This window comes from Bidens hawaiensis, unplaced genomic scaffold, assembly GCF_021521415.1.
Source record: "Bidens hawaiensis isolate Kalapana, Puna unplaced genomic scaffold, B.hawaiensis_p1.1 tig00044063_1, whole genome shotgun sequence".
Classification (NCBI taxonomy): domain Eukaryota; kingdom Viridiplantae; phylum Streptophyta; class Magnoliopsida; order Asterales; family Asteraceae; genus Bidens; species Bidens hawaiensis.
Genome location: NW_027497807.1, coordinates 5,181 through 23,382, shown reverse-complemented (window position 1 = coordinate 23,382; position 18,202 = coordinate 5,181). Strand labels below are relative to the sequence as shown.

The following is an 18,202-nucleotide window of genomic DNA, read 5'->3' as shown; positions in this document are numbered from 1 at the left end:
CTTATTCTGAAGCAGCAACTTTAATGGCTCAAGTTGTTGCTACCAAGTTGCTTCACAATTCATTTCTAGGCACCACTGGATCTCTTAATGAGAAGAAGATCAAGCCTTCTTCTGCTTCCATTGGCACCCGTGCCCTCAGTGTTACTGCTAGGAGGGCTGTCACTCAAGTTGTCCCCGTTACACCTCAGGATATTAAGGTTTTTTCATTTCATTTTATTTTAATGTTGGCGTTGTAGTTTTAGATTAGGTCCTATTGCTTAATGGGTATTTTGTGTTTTACATTTGGATGTGTATGTTTGAATTATTAATTGTAAAAAATTATTTTCTAGTAGTTATGATTGATTGTCTTATTATTGTTCAAGACTCAGAATAAAATCAATTTCAACTAGTTAGGTTCATAGGTTGATACTAGTTATTATGACAAACCTAACTCATTTATGCATAATTTTTCCCAGAGTTTATGTGCATATAAACACATGTAGAAAGCAGCTTAATAAAAAAATCTTAAAAGAAAAAAACTATAAACTTTTTATTTTCTTTTTTTTTTATTAGGGGTGTTTGAATATGTATATTTGAATAAATTATTAAGGATCACTTTCTAGTGTTTGAGTAAACCTACTTTTAGTGATGGTTAATTATCTTACTATTCAAGACTCAAAACAACCAATATCACATGATTAGGTTGATACTAGTTATGACCAGGGGTTTGAGCTCGAGATTGGCTTGTTTCAAGCTCTTTTTCAAAAGCTCAAGATTGGCTCATGAGTCATTTTTTCAAGCTCAGGCTTGGCTCGTTTATTATTTTATTAATTAATTTTTATATGTTTATAATTATTTTTAAATATTTTGAGAAAACCCTTAAAAGAGCCTAAGGTCGGCTTGAGCTCGTGTAGTACCTTAAGCGAGCTAAAGCACGGCTTGAGCTTGGGTGTGAAGTGTGAAGTTAATACATAGAAGTTCAAAAGAGGTAAAACTTAAAAATACACAAGGCTCGTTAAGGCTCGTCGAGCTTCCCATACAAGGCTTGAGCTTGGGCTCTATAATTAAACGAGCTTTATTTGAGGCTCGGGCTCAAGCTCGAAAAGGGCCGGTTTGTTTCGAGCCTTTTATCGATCTGATTTCAAGTGGCTTGGCTTGTTTGACGGTTGTCCCCCTAGTTATGACAAGCCTAATTATCAGATGATATTGTAAAATTACTTATGTACCCTTTACGATTTGTTATGTCTTAATAACTGACAATTCAATATATGAATAACCAGATAGGAGAGCAAAATTATGATTTACAGGAAGTTATACGAAAAGGGGACAGCTCAGCGGCTGTGTGGTCCAAGCCCATAGTTAAGCGAAAGACAAAGATTGTTTGTACAATCGGGCCATCTACCGACACTAAGGAAATGATATGGAAGCTAGCTGAGGCCGGGATGAATGTTGCACGATTAAATATGTCCCATGGAGATCATGCATCTCATCAAAAGGTCATTGATCTTGTCAAAGAGTATAATGCTCAATCCAAGGATAATGTCATTGCAATCATGCTTGACACAAAGGTACGTTTCCTCGTTGCTTAATATATAAGTAAATTGGTCAAATAACATTATTATTATATATGCTTTCACTTTTTTGGCAGGGGCCGGAGGTGAGGAGTGGGGATTTGCCTCAACCGGTAACTTTAGCAAGCGGTCAAGAATTCACTTTTACAATAAAAAGAGGTGTTGGCACTGCAGACTGTGTTAGTGTTAATTATGATGATTTTGTGAATGATGTGGAAGCCGGTGACATGCTTCTGGTTGATGGTATGTTAAAATCAATTTTTACTTCATACCCGATGTGCAATAAAAGTCATGATTTCTTGATTTCTAACTATTGCTTACCTTTAGGTGGTATGATGTCATTATTGGTGAAATCAAAGACAGAAGATTCGGTGAAATGTGAAGTTGTGGACGGTGGAGAGCTCAAGTCTAGAAGGCATTTAAATGTTAGAGGAAAAAGTGCAACTTTACCATCTATCACAGGTTAGATTTAAATGACAATATATATTTGTCATATTTCCTGGAATTTAATCATTTTTATTGCTATGAAACAGAAAAGGACTGGGATGATATCAAATTTGGCGTGGACAATCAAGTTGATTTCTATGCAGTTTCTTTTGTTAAAGATGCAGAAGTTATCCATGAGTTGAAGAATTATTTAAAAAGTAAGCATATATAAGCATATAACAGGTGTTTGTAAATTATCTGTGGGCTTGAAGTTATATGAATTATAACTTCTGGTTCTGTCTTGGCAGGCTGTGGTGCAGATATTCAAGTTATCCCAAAAATTGAAAGTGCAGACTCCATTCCAAATTTGCATTCAATTATCACTGCTTCTGACGGGGTAAATTTATTGCTTATCCTTCACTTTTGTCATGTTTTGCTTTCACTGAACATTTGAAACTTTTTTGGAGATGAATGAAATAAATATATTGGTTGCAGTTGATATTTAATCACAGTTTTCGTCAATAAGCATCCATTTGTTTATATTGTGTTTTGGTTTTATGCAGGCAATGGTTGCTAGAGGTGACCTTGGTGCAGAGCTGCCTATTGAAGAGGTTCCATTGTTGCAGGTAAAGACTTTTTGACAGCATACGATAGAGTTGCGAAAATGGGCAGGTTGGGTAATGGGTCGGTTTGACCCGTAAACACCTTATTGCCCATTTTTTTTAATATAAATAACTAATGTATTAAATATGGTTATAAAAACTATACTGTTAAGATAATAAATCTGTTTTAAGTAAAGTGATTTGGTTCTAAGCACATTTGATATTTTTAGTTAAGTTTTCAAATTCTAAGATAGCGTAAACCCAAATTGACTCATTTATAGGTAAATATGTTGAAACTGTCTCTTCATACATGTAACTACTAACCATGATTAATTACTTTGATTAGGAAGAGATAATCAGGACATGCCGTAGCATGGGAAAAGCTGTTATTGTTGCAACAAACATGCTTGAAAGCATGATTGTTCATCCTACACCTACACGTGCAGAAGTATCTGACATTGCTATCGCTGTTAGAGAGGGTGCTGATGCAGTCATGCTTTCTGGAGAAACCGCTCATGGGAAGTAAGACATTTTTAACTTCATCTATCAAAACTTCTAGTTTTGAAAATGTTTATCAAACTTTTTGTCTCATATTGTCTATGTGCGTTGTAGGTTTCCACTAAAAGCTGTTAATGTAATGCACACGGTGTCGTTAAGAACTGAGTCAAGCATAATGAGTGGTGGCACAGTATCTACTCTTAATCAAGCCTTCAAGGTGGATTATCGTCCCGGCATTTATTTATTTATTATTTCTAAAACTTTACTGCAAACTCATTTAATATCATGAACAGAACCATGTGAGTGAAATGTTTGCATACCATGCAACATCAATGTCCAACACTCTTGGAACTTCGATTGTGGTTTTCACAAGAACTAGTTCCATGGCTGTCCTACTCAGCCATTATCGACCCAACGGCACTATATTTGCCTTCACAGACGAGTAAGCCCCATAAATTATCTTTTTTTCTTTTCAGAAGCTTTACTTTTATAGGTTGGTTTTCTTACCATTTTCTATTATGTAAATTTAATAAACAGTAAAAGAGTACAACAGAAACTGGCTTTGTATCAAGGAGTATGCCCGATTTACATGGAGTTCTCAGATGATGCTGAAGACACCTTTGCAAAGGCTCTCGATGTGTTGAAGGTAAGATTTTACTTGACCCGTAAATCATTATGATGTTTGATAAAGCTCTAGCATATTTATATATGTCATTTCTGAATATGAAATGGTGCTTGTTTGTGTACAGAATCAAGGGATGATGAAGGAAGGTGAGCATGTAGCTCTTCTTCAAAGCGGCAGACAGCCCATCTGGCGGTTCCAGTCTACCCATAATATCCAGGTCAGAAAGGTGTAGCCGACACAAAAAGAGATTACAGACTCATGTTACCTTGCTAAGTTGATTTTTTTCATCATCCGGTTAAGATATGTTTTGCTTCCTTTTTTTATCTCTGTTTTCTAGTATTGTTTTCATGTTTTTTTTTATATCAATCCCACCATCTCTTGAAAATTCAGGTTTTGAATCTGTAGACACTATATTATGCATTGGATATTAATTATCTGTAATTGTTTTATTGATTTGCACTATATTCTTAAGATACGTCTGTTACAAAAACAACCTGATCATCTGTTCATCACATCGATCTTATTCGATTACATAGACATAATAAGTATACAAAGTTTCACGAGAGTCGAGCTATCTTAATTGATACTGCCTTTGATGGCGTCACTGTATCCATTCTGTTGATCATAGTACCTGTTCCACAACATGACCCCACCATACTTCGGAGAACTCTTGATCGACGGAAGAACCTGAGAGATAAGAGCATCTGGCGGAACATACCCGCTGCCTGCAGCTCCGGTAGCAGCCGGCACACCCAAGAAAAGCTGATTGATATTCAACTGAGCCCACTCGTTCCATCTCGCTAGTAAAGCATCAGCATTCCCGCCTCCATACTCGCACTGTCCGTTGTTGTAAAACTGCACCCACACATAATCAAACACCCCATCACTAACCGCTGGGAGCAGTTGGTTAGCAACGCCATTACCTGGGAACGGGCACTGTGGGACTGCAGATAAGTAAACCTTTCTCTGTGAGTTATGTGCAGAAAGCGCGTTGGCCAGGTCAGACCAGTACTGGTCCGTCCCTTGCTCGATATCAAAATCGATTCCATCCAAAACAGCATCTCCGAACGGACGGATACCAGACTGGCCACCGAGGTAGTTGTTCCATAAATAATCCGCCACTTGTTGTGCATCTTGCGGTGAGGATAGAGAGTAGCTCCCTACCTGACCTCCTAAAGAAAGAAACACCTTAACACCTCCGGACTGGCATGCTTGTATTTGGGAGCTTAAACTGGAGCAAGTGGATGCAGGATCACAATGGCCCGCTAGGTTTAGAACGGGTGTTTGACCGTTACCAAAAGTGGTCAAGAAAGCTATGTTTACAAACTGGTAGTTTCCAGTGCCACATGCGGCTTCAAGGGTCCCTTCGTCGGTTTGTTGGCCCCAGTAAGTGGCAATGCTGGCGGCTTCTGAGGGTTTTAGAAACAAGAAAACAGCGATGAAGAGGAAAATGAGGAATGCAGGATTAGTTGATGCCATGTTTTACGACTTGTGTTGATAATGGACTACTAGAGATCGGGTATTTATAGGAGTGTGGAGTGTGGGAGTCAAGTCAAGTTGCGTGCTTGGCGAGTAATTGAGTAAATGTTGGGGAAACGACTTGATCAACTATTGTTGAAAAGTCCATGGTTGTCATAACTCACTGGTAGAATATTGTCTAGTAGCCTTTCAGATTTGTATTGACACGTTATTTGTTGAACTTCTTTATTTTTTGAACTGTGTCACTTGTTCAACTTTGTGTCAAAAACAGGAATTATTACATATTTAACACATTTAAAACAATGAAAATAACAATCTATATATAAAACATTAATTATATCTTTTAATTCATATTTGTTTTCATTTTATTATTATTTATTTATTTATTTATTTTGAAATTTGAAACTTAATTTATATATTATAATAAAAAGATCCAATTACAATAGAGATGTAGGTAAGCGGACAACAAGCTGCACCGCCACCCTCTTTTAAATATGATTTTGAGGAGTAGAACGGGCGCTCAAATTTTGATTTTTAATTTTTTAATTTTAATTTGTAAAAATAAAAACAAATGATCGACTACCTTTTGTTAAGTTACCTTATAGATAAAGTTGTAAAACTGATAGGTTTTGTATACTTAAAAATTCTGATTTGATTTGTTACACAATTACAATACATTATAATACATATGATTATTTATAAATTGTTAGGTTTAGTAAGAACACTATTATAATGGGAAATTTTTCTTTCCTACAATTCTATTGTTATTGCATTTTATATGTGAACTGATTTAATGATGTATAAGTTAACTTTCTTATTTTCAAACAAGAGTGTGTTTGTCTTAGTAGAATATTTTGTATTCTACCTATCAACTAAATCAAAACTAATTTTAAATTATTAAAAATAACATCCAAATATGTGAAATTAAAGGGATAGTTTCACTACTTTAATAACTTGATCACAAATATTAAAAGTATAATGACTAAACTGGCTCTCTTAAAAAAGTATAGTTTTTTAAAATATAAATTTTAACATAGAGACATGTTCTACTTCCACAATTCCACATATGATTATCATTCAAAAGGTTTACTTATCTGTAGACACTGTGTTATGTATCAGATATCAATTATATCTATAATTGTTTTATTGATTTGCACCATGTTCATACATACGTCTGTTACATAAACAACCTGATCATCGTATCGATATGATCTTATTCGACTACATAAACATAATAAGTATACAAAGAAATCGCTCCGTGTGACAAAAGGCTATCTTAGTTGATACTGCCTTTGATGGCATTGCTGTATCCATTCTGTTGATCAAAGTACCTGTTCCACAACATGACACCACCATACTTTGGAGAACTCTTGATCGACGGAAGAACCTGCGAGATAAGAGCATCTGGCGGAATGTACCCGCTGCCTGCAGCTCCAGTAGCAGCCGGCAGACCCAAGAAAAGCTGGTTGACATTCAACTGCGCCCACTCGTTCCATCTCGCTAGTAAAGCATCAGCATTCCCGCCTCCATACTCGCACTGTCCGTTGTTGTAAAACTGCACCCACACATAATCAAACACCCCCTCCCTAACCGCAGGGAGCAGTTGGTTTCTAATATTTAACTCAGCATTTGGGAACGGGCACTGCGGGGCTGCAGATAAGTAAACCTTTTTCTGTGAGTTGTGTGCAGAAAGCGCCTTAGCTAGATCAGACCAGAACTGATCTGTCCCTTGCTCGATATCAAAATCGATTCCATCCAAAACAGCATCTCCTAACGGACGTGTACCCGACTGGCCACCAAGATAGGTGTTCCATAAATAATCGGCTACTTGTTGTGCGTCTTGCGGTGAGGATAGAGAGTAGCTTCCTTCCTGACCTCCTATAGAAAGAAGTACTTTAACTCCTTGGGCCTGGCATGCTTTTATTTGGGAGCTTAAAGCTGAGCAAGTGGAAGCAGGATCACAGCTTGCTATGTTTAGGACCGGTGTTTGACCGTTGCCAAAGGTGGCCAAGAAAGCTATGTTTACAAACTGGTAGTTGTTGGTGGCACATGCGGCTTCTAGGGTCCCTTCATCGTTGCGCTGGCCCCAGTAAGTCGAGATGCCAGCGGCTTCTGAGGGGTTCAAGAAATAGAAAACAGTGATGAAGAGTATGAATGCTGGATTAGTGGATGCCATGTTTTCAGATATGCAGTGTTGGTTCCCGGGTTCGGGTATTTATAGGTGTGTGGAGCGTGGAAGTCGGGCCGAGTTGCGTGTTTGGCAGATAAATGTTGTGGAAAAAGGTTAATGGAATTTTTGTTGTTTTCAAGTCATTTTGAAAAGTCTGCCTGTCATATTCATAGAAATTTCAAAGTACAGGCCCATCATGGTGTCTATAGCCATTTAAATTTGTATTTGTTATTAGGGTCTTTGATGTTTGAAAAGCTAATCGAAACCTGACCATAATAACAATCGGTTTTCTTGTATTGGGTTTTTTCGGTCGGGTTTCGTATATTAAACGAGATACGAAACCTACAAACAGTAGGCATCATTTCTGTCTTACACTGCTTGTTCGTAGCATTACACGTATCCTAGAAATTGGACAACAAAAACAAGAGTTCTCTTCAACATTGTATAATATAAAGTTAATATCTTTATAATGTGAATAGTTTATGACAATGAGTCATTATAAACATGTATAATAATAAAAGTTGTTACTAAGGTTTGAACCGAACTTAAGTGTGTTAATCGAGTATTGGGGTTATTCGAGTTTTAGATGTTTGAAAGTTTAATCGAATTTAAAAAAGTGCACTGCATTAAAAATTTTATCTTAAAAAAGTTAATTACTAAACTAGCTCGTTTAAAAAATATAGTTATTAAAATATAATTTTGAACGTAAAGTTTTTTAATGACTTTAGGTTTGAATAGTTCTATTTCCATATATGATTATGACCATTCAAAAGGAAAGAGATGAAAGATACAGATTAATCTAGAAGCCAAAACAAAAATTGTTGCCTAACCATAAGGAAAATAATGTCAAAAATATATTCTTAAATCGATATTGATCAGAACCTAACTTATTTATCCATATTCATAACTTAATGACACATGACTTGACTTTTACAAGACCGGCTGGCTAGGCTTTGTTTAACAGTGATATATAGTACAAAAAAAATATATGTATAGATCTCAATCGAACATCACACTTTGCATTTCATGCTTTTTCCTAGAGAAAAGGAAATATAGAATTTGCAAGTTTGTAACAATCTAAACACAACCCGTAAAATGAATATATACACATACGCCTTCCTCAAGTTTTATTCCCGTACAACAGTAAGATTATACGTAGGACAACGAATAAGGAAATCTTGAACCGAACTTTAAAGGATGTCTGTGGATTGAGAGTGTGACCAATATTCCTTCACAAGCTGTCCAAACAACGAATCGTCTCTTTTCATCAGCTTCATTGGTTCATCATATTCTGTGATTTTTCCTGTTGGAAATTTTAACAGTTAACAGTAAAAAAGCGAGAATACCGGAACAACTCAAGATGTAATAATTTGGGAACTTACCATCACTCATGGTTAGAACCATGGTGCAATCCATGACGGTTGGTATGCGGTGAGCCACTGTGATGACGGTGCAATCAGCAAACTCGGATCTGATGGTTTCTTGCAACATTGTGTCTGTTGCATTGTCAACCGATGCGGTTGCTTCATCCAGCACCAAAATCTTGCTTCGCCTTAACAACGCACGCCCCAAGCAAAACAACTGCCTTTGCCCCATGCTCCAGTTCGATCCATCTTCCACCACTGCACTTGCAAAATTCAAATTTAACACACCATTACTGTAACAAGGGTAAAACAGTAATTTGCAAACACATTCGAGCATTACCTATCGAATCCAGCCCGCCTGCTTTGTCCTGAACAGCCTCTCTAAGCTGACACTTCCCAAGAACCTTCAATAGTAGAATATAAAGTTATGCACTAAACAAATTTTGGTTCCTAAAAAGGACTTGTATTTAGTTATTTACCTCCCATATTTCTTGATCTGTGTGTTGACATAAGGGGTCCAAATTGTATCTAACCGTTCCGTTGAAAAGTGTAGGATCTTGAGGTATAACCCCAAACCGGGACCTTAAATCATGAAGTCCAATCTTAGAAATGTCTATCCCGTCAACAACAATTTTCCCGCCAGCGGGCTCCACCAATCTAAATAGAGCACCAATGAGTGTAGTCTTTCCACTGCCTGTCCTCCCAACAATACCAATCTTATGTCCTCCTTGAAATGTACAAGTGACCCCACGCAGAACAAGAGGTGCACCGGGTCGGTACCTAATCTGCAAATTTTGAATTTCGACTTTACCCTTGTCTGGCCAGTTAGCAGGGGGGCAATTCTCTTCAATGACTAAAGGCGCTTCACTCGGTAAATGCATGTACTGGTTGACTCTTTCGACCGAGATTATATAGTTTACCAAAGTGCACTGGTTTTGAATTGACATAACAAGTGACATATTTAAAGAAAGCCCATAAGACATCGCCATTCCAATAAAACCTGCGCAAAGATTTTAATTGAATACAATAATCAAATTAAAACCGACATCCAAACACCTCCTAAATATAAAGCTTACCAGAACTGAAAGTTCCAGGAGGAAGCAACACCATGCAGAGTCCTGAAGCTGATAGAACGGTTGCACTGATTGTTTCTAGCCGTTGGATCAACCAATTGTTTGCAGCAAAACTATGCAAGTAAGGACTTGCATTTATGTCAACAACTTCAAGATTTTTCGCAAAGAATCGGTCTTCTTGTTGAAAGGCTCTTATTATCATGGACCCTGCCACCGATTCAGCTAAATGGTTTGCCACCAAGGATTTAGTTGTCCCGTTGATCCGCATCAGCATTTTTGCAGACGAGAAGTAATACCTCTATATTATATTAAGAGTCATTTACAACGCATCCAGCAAAAAAATGTGCACATATATAACTACCATAAGGTAAGTTACCTGTATTCGAAGCGCAACATAGATTAATGGTATCGAGACAAACAAGACTTGCCAGGTAACAAATATTAGCACCCCCGTGTTCGTGTAGAAATTTGTTGTGGCAGCTATAGCAAATATGAAATTGAATGGGATATCTAGATCAATAATACTCAAATCAACCGACACCTAGAAAATAATATAAACCAAAATACACGTTAGCCCACCACCTCATTGCAAAGACAGCATTAAAGAAAGACGATTGCAGTAATATTTACCCTGCTTAGCACCCTGCCCAAAGGGGTAGAATCGTAAAACGACATAGGCACACGGAATAGAGATGTTAACAGCTGTGAAAATATAGATTTTGATGACTGCAGCCCCAATGCAACTGTGAAGAGTGATCTAACGAGCAGAACCATCATTGCTACAACCCCAATAACTAAATAAACCACGATTAACTTCAGAGTGCTGACGTCATCATTATCCACATTTGCAGCCATCCATGAGTTCTGACACACATTACACGCCACAAAGACAACGTGTGCCAATGCAGCAACGGAGAAGTATAAGTAGCCTTTATTTTGATTTAAATATTGTATGTAAGGTGTAAAACCCGTGTCGCCTTCTTCCCGTTCTTCTGTTTTGATCAGCTGGTCTTTATCTGAAATTTCAGATATTTTGTTTGTTCGGGTGTTTTTAATGTCTTTGATTGACGATATCTGCCTTGTCGAAGAAGTAACCTCTGCCAGCCTTTTGGTGCCTGCGGTTTCTTTGTGCGCGTTAACTAAATCTTGAAACTCTTGACTTTTTTCCATTAGTTGATTGTAAGGTGCAGCTGCTAGGATTTCACCATCTGACATTAACTGTAAAACACGATAAAATGTTACATATAGATGCATATAGTTTATAGTTGCGTAAACTAACTCACCAGAATAGAATCAAATGTAGGAAGGAAATCAACTTGGTGAGTAACAAGCAAAACCGTCTTCCTAGAAAGCGCTTCCATAACGTACTCCTACAAAATTTCCAAGAATATGTACCATTTAGACATAAAAACAGAAATAAGATAAAAAACTAAAACTGTTTATCTTGTAAATTAATTTACATTAAATAAGCTAGAAGCAGTATGTGCATCGACAGCACTAAATGGATCATCCAACAAATAGATGTCAGCATCTTGATATAAAGCACGGGCAAGTTGAATTCTTTGCTTTTGTCCACCGCTGAGATTAACACCTCTTTCTCCTATTTCAGTAAGATCACGATACGGTAGCAGTTCAAAATCCTTCACCAAAGAACACTTCTGAAGTGCTTCTTGGTATCTTTCAGTATCCATTTCAGACCCGAACAAAATATTATCACGTATACTCCCTGTTTGAATCCAAGCCGACTGAGAAACATATGCAATGCTCCCATACACTTGAAGCTGGCAAATTAGTTCACGCAAACAAAAACCAGATTAGTATTAAAATACTCAATTAATCAAGAATATATGCAAAAAAAAAAGAAGGAAGATACTTACAGTTCCCTCGACTATCGGAACCTCACCAAGAATTCCTGCCAAAAGCGTGGACTTGCCTGATCCCACCTCTCCACAGATAGCAATCTTTTGACCCAACCGGGCCCGTAGATTAATATTCCGTAGGGTAGGCTTCACCAGATTCCCATCCCATGAAAGACTTGCTGAATCAATAAAGATATTGTAATCCAAACCCTCCTTGCTCACCTTCTGCCTCACATTAGCACTCTTGAGCTCAGGCGCCTCGAGAAAATTCAAGATTCTTGAAAATGCTACTTTCGCTTGAATAATAATTCCAATAACATCAGGAATGGTTCTGATAGGATCTTGAACCAAACGTAACGTTGCCACAAATGTGAAAACATTGCTTGCATTTAATGGAATCCCAATAAAATAACAAGCGCCAAAAGTAGCAGCCGAGACCAAAAGAGGCGATGACCAAAACAGAAAGCTGTTATAAGCTCTTCTAAGCTGAACAGCTGACAACCATTTATTCTCAATTTCCCTTAGTTTCTCAATCACACTTTTAAAATGAATCTCCCACGCATAAAGTTTCAAGACTTTCATATTCACAAGTGCCTCTGAGACTGCTTTAAGCCGTTCATCTTGTGCAACCATTAGTTTTGACTGAAACTTGTGTTGTAATTTAGCAAGTGGCATGTTGCAAATGACTGACAATATTATGACCGCCAAAGCTGCAAATGTAGCCAAACCGACAGCTTGTAACAGAATCAAGAGAGCAAATATAAGCTGGAGAATTGTTGTCCAACTTTGATGTAACCAGTTAGGAAACTCCCCGATTCTATATGCATCCACAGTTGCATAATTCATAATCTCACCAGCCGAATGTGTAATCTTGGCAGCGTTAGATAAATTCAGTTGCTTTTTATAAATTTCTGCAGTAAGTAACGATCTAACTCTTATACCAATAAGTCTGCACCTAAAATCCCACTGTCGTTGTGACAGCGATTCTAACATTTTGGATAAGAAAAGTGCTATGGCTAGCACGTATCCCTCGCCTTTAAAGCTTTCATCACCCTCAGCTACCCTTATGAAAGCTTTGAGAAAAAGTGGGCCAGCAGAAACTGTGATTATTTTCATCAATGCAAAGAATCCAGATATTAGCAGCTCTCTCAAATTACACATCACTACTGTCCTCAAAATAGACGGTGGCGGGTGCAAATTTTTCTGCTTATTACGCTGGTCTTCAAAGGCTAAATAGCACGATTCGGCTCTATCTTCCATGCACAACTTGGGCATATCTTTTTCTTCAAGCGTTTTCTCTCTACCCGTTTTCATCAACGGGTTTAACCACCAAAACGACATTACGTTAAGAAATCCCGCTTTTGCAAGAGGGGTAAGGTTGTCATTATAACCTACTTTGGTACTCTCGCCATTTAGAGGGGTATAAAGGTCTTTCTCATCGGTTTCTTCATAGCTATAGCCCTTATATGTGCATGCCAATAACAATGCTGCTCCTAGGAAAGATGTTAAATCTAGAACTATCTTGATTGACACACGTTTGTTATCAATCGAGTATACTACAGATAAAATACCAAAAATCCCAGAAAACAGAAAGGCGGTTATTGACAAAAGCCGAAGGGGCGTTTTTGGAAAGCGTTTTCCTAACAGACTTACAGTTAGTGAGACTGTTAGCCATGTTAATCCATGGAACAAGAAAAGTGTCCAAGGATGCAAAGGAAGAACGGTGTGTGTTGCGCTTATTGTGGTCTTTAATGTCCAAATGCCCAAACATGCATACAGAGTTCCCAGTAAACCGTTAAAGATTATGGAAACTAGCTGTGAACATGACTTTGTTTGGAAGCAAGATGATCTAACAGTAGACTTCAATGGTGACTTGTTATTTATGTTGATGAGTAACATTACCACAAGCACTAAATCAAAACATATGATCAGAAAATGATTCATGCACGAGGACGGATTCGCGATGAAAATCAAATCTGAATCACAATTCGTGTTCGTGCTGTCTGCACACCCGCAAAACGAACTCCAAATATCAGCCATCTTTCTTTTTTCACTACCCTCTTTGCCCTCCTAACACTGAAATTGCCAAATAAATAAAGATATGCATAAATCAACAAGCTTTTCTATTTTTCAGTAGTAAACACAAAGACAACAGATAGTGGATTAAAAGTTAAAAAGTTGACTGTCAAATTATCCAAGGGTCAAAGAATCAAACTTTAATGAGTCAACTTGATTCTATCACACATTATATCATAACAAACTGGATACATCATTCACAATATTGCATGATCACAATCAAGATCCAATTATGCAAATCTAAACACCCCAAGAACATATGAATTATGATAATAATATTATCAGAGACTAAAGTACTGTACACAAAAACAGAAAACTAAACAGTATATGGAATAATTACAAAAATGAGAATGAGTTTAAGATTAACAAAAAAACATACCTCAATATTGGCAAAGAGGTAGCAACAACACCTCAGTAATTAAGTCTCCTTTTGATGTCTTCTTTGCTTTTTATTTTTTATTACCTGAAATTATAAAACACAGTAAAACACTAAAACCACAAATCAAACTACAACTTTTCCTCTAAAATATCATCATCATCATCATCATCATCATAATAATAATAATAATAATAATAATAATTGTTTCTTTAGGTGTGAAGATACACGTGTAGTGAGTTGTGACCAGATGATATGAATCCATGGCCAAAAATGGCATGATTACGCCAAAAAGATAATAATAATAATAATCAGAAATTCTCACGTCAAGAATATAGTATAAACAAACCAATATCCCCAATTATTTATTTACTAGAAAACAAATATAAATAATAAAATATAAAGAAAGCCGTCCACAGCATATTCTTGCGATCTAACGATCTAGTGACACTGGAAAACATGTGGAGTGACTGTTTTCTTTTGATTTTACGAATAAAATATATATACATGATACCTCCCATTAAATTTAGAACACAGAAGCTAGATAGATAAACATATGCTTGCTTACAAATTAGATGTACGGATGCAAGACTCGAAAATCGCCTCTTTAACGACGGAAAATGTAGTATATATTTATTTGTGAAATGAGAAGTGGGTTATTATGTGAGGGTAAACGTTTGTAGAACTAGAAGACAGCCAGATTCTGATTATATATAAGCAGAATATATGTATGGTTGATGGCATATATAGCAAGTATGTATTTTGTTGTGTGTTACGAAAATAGTCCCTTGGTTATATGAAGTTTTAATGGGTGTCCCCATCAAAAATTAAAAAATGACATATTGGGGTATACGTGTTGAGTCTAGGGCGTGCATGATTTGGTTCGGGTCGTTTTTTTGAAATTTTGAAAGCCGTTCGTTTTGGTTTTTACAGTTATGCCATTTTAGCTTGAAAATTATTGCTGAAAAAACAAATTTAGCTCAAAGTAATGAATGTGGGTTTAAATCTTCTGTTATTTAAACGACAATTAGTTATTATTGTGACATTTGAGCCAAAACAAGGTACAACCTCAATACGTATTTACCGATTAAGCAAATAAACGCCTTTTGCGTAACAAACGAACGATTAACCGAACGGGTCGGGTTATGACCCAGATATCTCGGGGGGCCATTTATAAGTGATATACGATCTATACAAGCTAAAATATTAGAAATATGGCCTTAGTTTGATAGCAAACAAGTTAACAAAAACATGCTCGTTTAACCACCCACTATAAATTTAAACGCGAAAGATAGTTACAAACCAAGCATTGTATCATCCGTTAAGCCGAAAAAGACTTACCAAACACTTATTTGAAATGTTTTAAGCGATCCGTGAAAATATTTTTGATTTTTATAAACATATAGTATGTTTTTATAATTTTACACAAAACTAGCCGAAAAACACTTGTTTTCGCGTTGTTTAACGCACCCGATAAGTTTTTCGCGCCAAAAACCGAACCCGAACTAAATTTGGACCGGGCTTTTCGTATTTGGACTTGAGAAATCAGAAACTTGGGCCAAAATTGGCCCAAAGTGGGCCCATGATGGTCCGATCGCAATCAGCAGCCCCCCCTTTTTATTCTTTCACATTTAAACTAGATCCTTGATATTTTCAGCCTAATTTCTTGAAAATTCTGGACACACCTTCTTCTCCAGCCAAAAAACTCAAGAAACCCTAAGGTAAGAGCTTAAATAGGTAGCTTTTTTACTTGTTTAAACTTGTTTAATACCATAAAAACATGTCTTGGTTACTAAAAATCATTCCTAACCGTGTAAAAATCCTAAAAATGGTCATAAACATGTTTTGATCATACACATGGTAAGGAACCTGTTTTGATAGTTTTTTTGCCATAAACACGGATTAAAGGGTTGAAACGACGTTTTTACGGTTCAAAAGTTCGTTTTTGTGCACTAGCCGAAACCCTAACTTAAGGGCTGTTATGTTGATGAACTATTGCTTGGTTTATGATATAGGACTTTTACCTAGCTTTCTTAGAAGCACAAGAACCTGAAAACTTGATTAAAAGGTCGGAAACGAGCCAAACCCGCTAAGGTAATGCCGAAACACTCGCTTACGGGCTATTTAGGTTAAGGTTGTGATGTGCATATTGTTAGGACTTGAAATTTTTCAGGGAAATCAGGGATCATGTCAGTGAGTCCATGTTTAAATTTGGTAATTTTTCGACTATCCGAGAATATTTGGCGAATTTATTACCGAATTAGGACGTTTATTTGGGAAAAATAGCTAAAATACTTTAAAAATTATGAACTTTTTCTGGAAACTCAGATTTAATGTATTTTGATCACATATGAATTTTGGGATCATTTGGAGAAGTTTAAAGGTGTTTGTTTATTTGCGTTCGTGTGAATTTTTACAGCCGAATTTGGGCCGAAAAGAATATTGCACTAACTTTTTACATTCTGGAATTGATACAGGTGTTTTGGGCCATTATTTGAGTATTCAGGAATTTTTGGTGAATTTTGGAAATTGTTTGGGGTAAACGGACGATTTTCAGGCGAAATATAGCTGATAAAATGAATTTTTATAAGTTAATAAATCAGTAAATAAATTCCAAAAATATTTTTATAAAAATCTACATATTTTAATTGATAAGTGGTTAAATTTTCATAAATTAATGATTAACGGTTAATTAATTATGCTAATCTGAATATTAAACAAATTCAGTTTTTACAACAACCGGCAAGTTCACGACTAGTGAACCTGCGGGAAAATCAAGACACCAAGAGTGATCAAAAATCATATTTTTGGATTAATTAAGTAAAAACGAACTTTTCTATGAGAAACCTGGACAATCCGGATGGATTGTGCGCGTTTCTTCTTAAATCAAACTGTATAAACGGAAACGGGCCCGTGGCTAATCCGGGACCCCAGTATGTGATCCTTCTTTATAATTTAATCATTTAATTAACCAATACATTTACTCAAACTTATTTTCCCATAAGTGTTTTCTGAACGCGTAAACGAGCAACCTTGGCCCAGCTGGGAAATCGGGAGTCTGAGCCAAGTTCGGTTTTAAGTATTAAACATTGAACAACATCACAACCTAAGCCTGTTGCCACTTTCTGGGCGTTCCAGCTACACCCAGATTAGTTATACAGCCCAGTTTAGTATTGAGATTATAATAATATTAAAATATTAATATTATTATAATATTGGATTATAGGAACTACTGATAGCGGACGAACAAACCACGAGCCGATACAGTTCTGATTATCTACTAAACCGTGAGTTTCATGACCCCACTTTTAAACTGTTTTACGAACTTTTGGGTGAAAAGCATGTTTGATTACATATACATACCTGAAACATGTACTGATGTGAATTATCTAAGTGCTAACACACGAAAGTCCCCACGATCACAGTGATTAACTTCGAGCCGTGGCTTGTGAATAGTACTATTGGTTTGACAAACCCAACGGAATCGGCCTGGTTGCCGTGTCACATAGCGCCGTTTGCACATGACCATATTTATACAAACAGGCTATGTAGTGTTAGACATAGCTACCACCGGGGCATGTTGTGGGCGGAAAGGGGCCACAGTGGTTAATTGAGCGTGGGAAATGGAGGCACGGAGCACGAACAGTCCAGGATTCACTGTAGCTTAGCATAATTACATCACATGCATCATTTACATAAATACATACTTATTTCATGATTACAAGTGTTGACTTGTGAACACTCATTACTGTTTTCTTGAAACTCGTGAAACTCACCAACTCTAGTAGTTGATCCGTTTTAAACTGCTTTTCAGGTGTACCTAAATCGGAATGATTGGGTGATCTGTCACTTGCCTGAAGTGTGTGGTTGGTGCTATGTGAATAGAAGCAAAGACGTTAGTAGTAAGAACGTTTAGTTAACGAACTAGTTTTGTTTGTATCACCTAGACTGGAAAAACAACGATAGAACAAAGAAATGTAATATATTGTAAATTAGTTTGTAATGTTTCTTTATAAACAATGTGTTGATATCAGATGTGTCTGTTACATTCCCCGTTTTACGCTTCCGCATTGTGCTAGTCGGGGTGTGACAATTATATATTTG

General features: G+C 36.7%; 4 protein-coding genes across 4 annotated transcripts; 1 reads left to right on the top strand and 3 right to left on the bottom strand.

Annotated features, from left to right (window-relative positions):
• Positions 1-4,101, top strand: LOC143594692 (plastidial pyruvate kinase 2-like). The gene is made up of 12 exons (XM_077073938.1): positions 1-197; positions 1,260-1,547; positions 1,628-1,793; positions 1,878-2,012; positions 2,084-2,194; positions 2,285-2,373; positions 2,540-2,602; positions 2,925-3,100; positions 3,191-3,293; positions 3,370-3,518; positions 3,614-3,722; positions 3,826-4,101. Exons 1-12 carry the CDS (start codon positions 24-26, stop codon positions 3,931-3,933), a joined length of 1,671 nt encoding a protein of 556 aa, XP_076930053.1. The 5' UTR covers positions 1-23; the 3' UTR covers positions 3,934-4,101.
• Positions 4,102-4,120: 19 nt separating this feature from the next.
• Positions 4,121-5,274, bottom strand: LOC143594693 (acidic endochitinase-like). The gene has a single exon (XM_077073939.1). The coding sequence runs from the start codon at positions 5,178-5,180 to the stop codon at positions 4,278-4,280; it is 903 nt and encodes a 300-aa protein (XP_076930054.1). The 5' UTR covers positions 5,181-5,274; the 3' UTR covers positions 4,121-4,277.
• A 1,141-nt stretch (positions 5,275-6,415) lies between these two features.
• LOC143594672 (acidic endochitinase SE2-like) lies at positions 6,416-7,356 on the bottom strand. Its single transcript, XM_077073925.1, has one exon. It carries the CDS (start codon positions 7,354-7,356, stop codon positions 6,457-6,459), a length of 900 nt encoding a protein of 299 aa, XP_076930040.1. The 3' UTR covers positions 6,416-6,456.
• A 1,158-nt stretch (positions 7,357-8,514) lies between these two features.
• On the bottom strand, positions 8,515-14,183 carry LOC143594689 (ABC transporter C family member 10-like). Its single transcript, XM_077073937.1, has 11 exons — positions 14,102-14,183; positions 11,665-13,722; positions 11,248-11,568; positions 11,071-11,157; positions 10,418-11,005; positions 10,164-10,328; positions 9,791-10,085; positions 9,194-9,714; positions 9,055-9,118; positions 8,733-8,972; positions 8,515-8,653 (listed from the first exon to the last, which is right to left on the bottom strand). Exons 2-11 carry the CDS (start codon positions 13,684-13,686, stop codon positions 8,541-8,543), a joined length of 4,416 nt encoding a protein of 1,471 aa, XP_076930052.1. The 5' UTR covers positions 13,687-13,722; positions 14,102-14,183; the 3' UTR covers positions 8,515-8,540.
• Between the last annotated feature and the right edge of the window lie 4,019 nt (positions 14,184-18,202).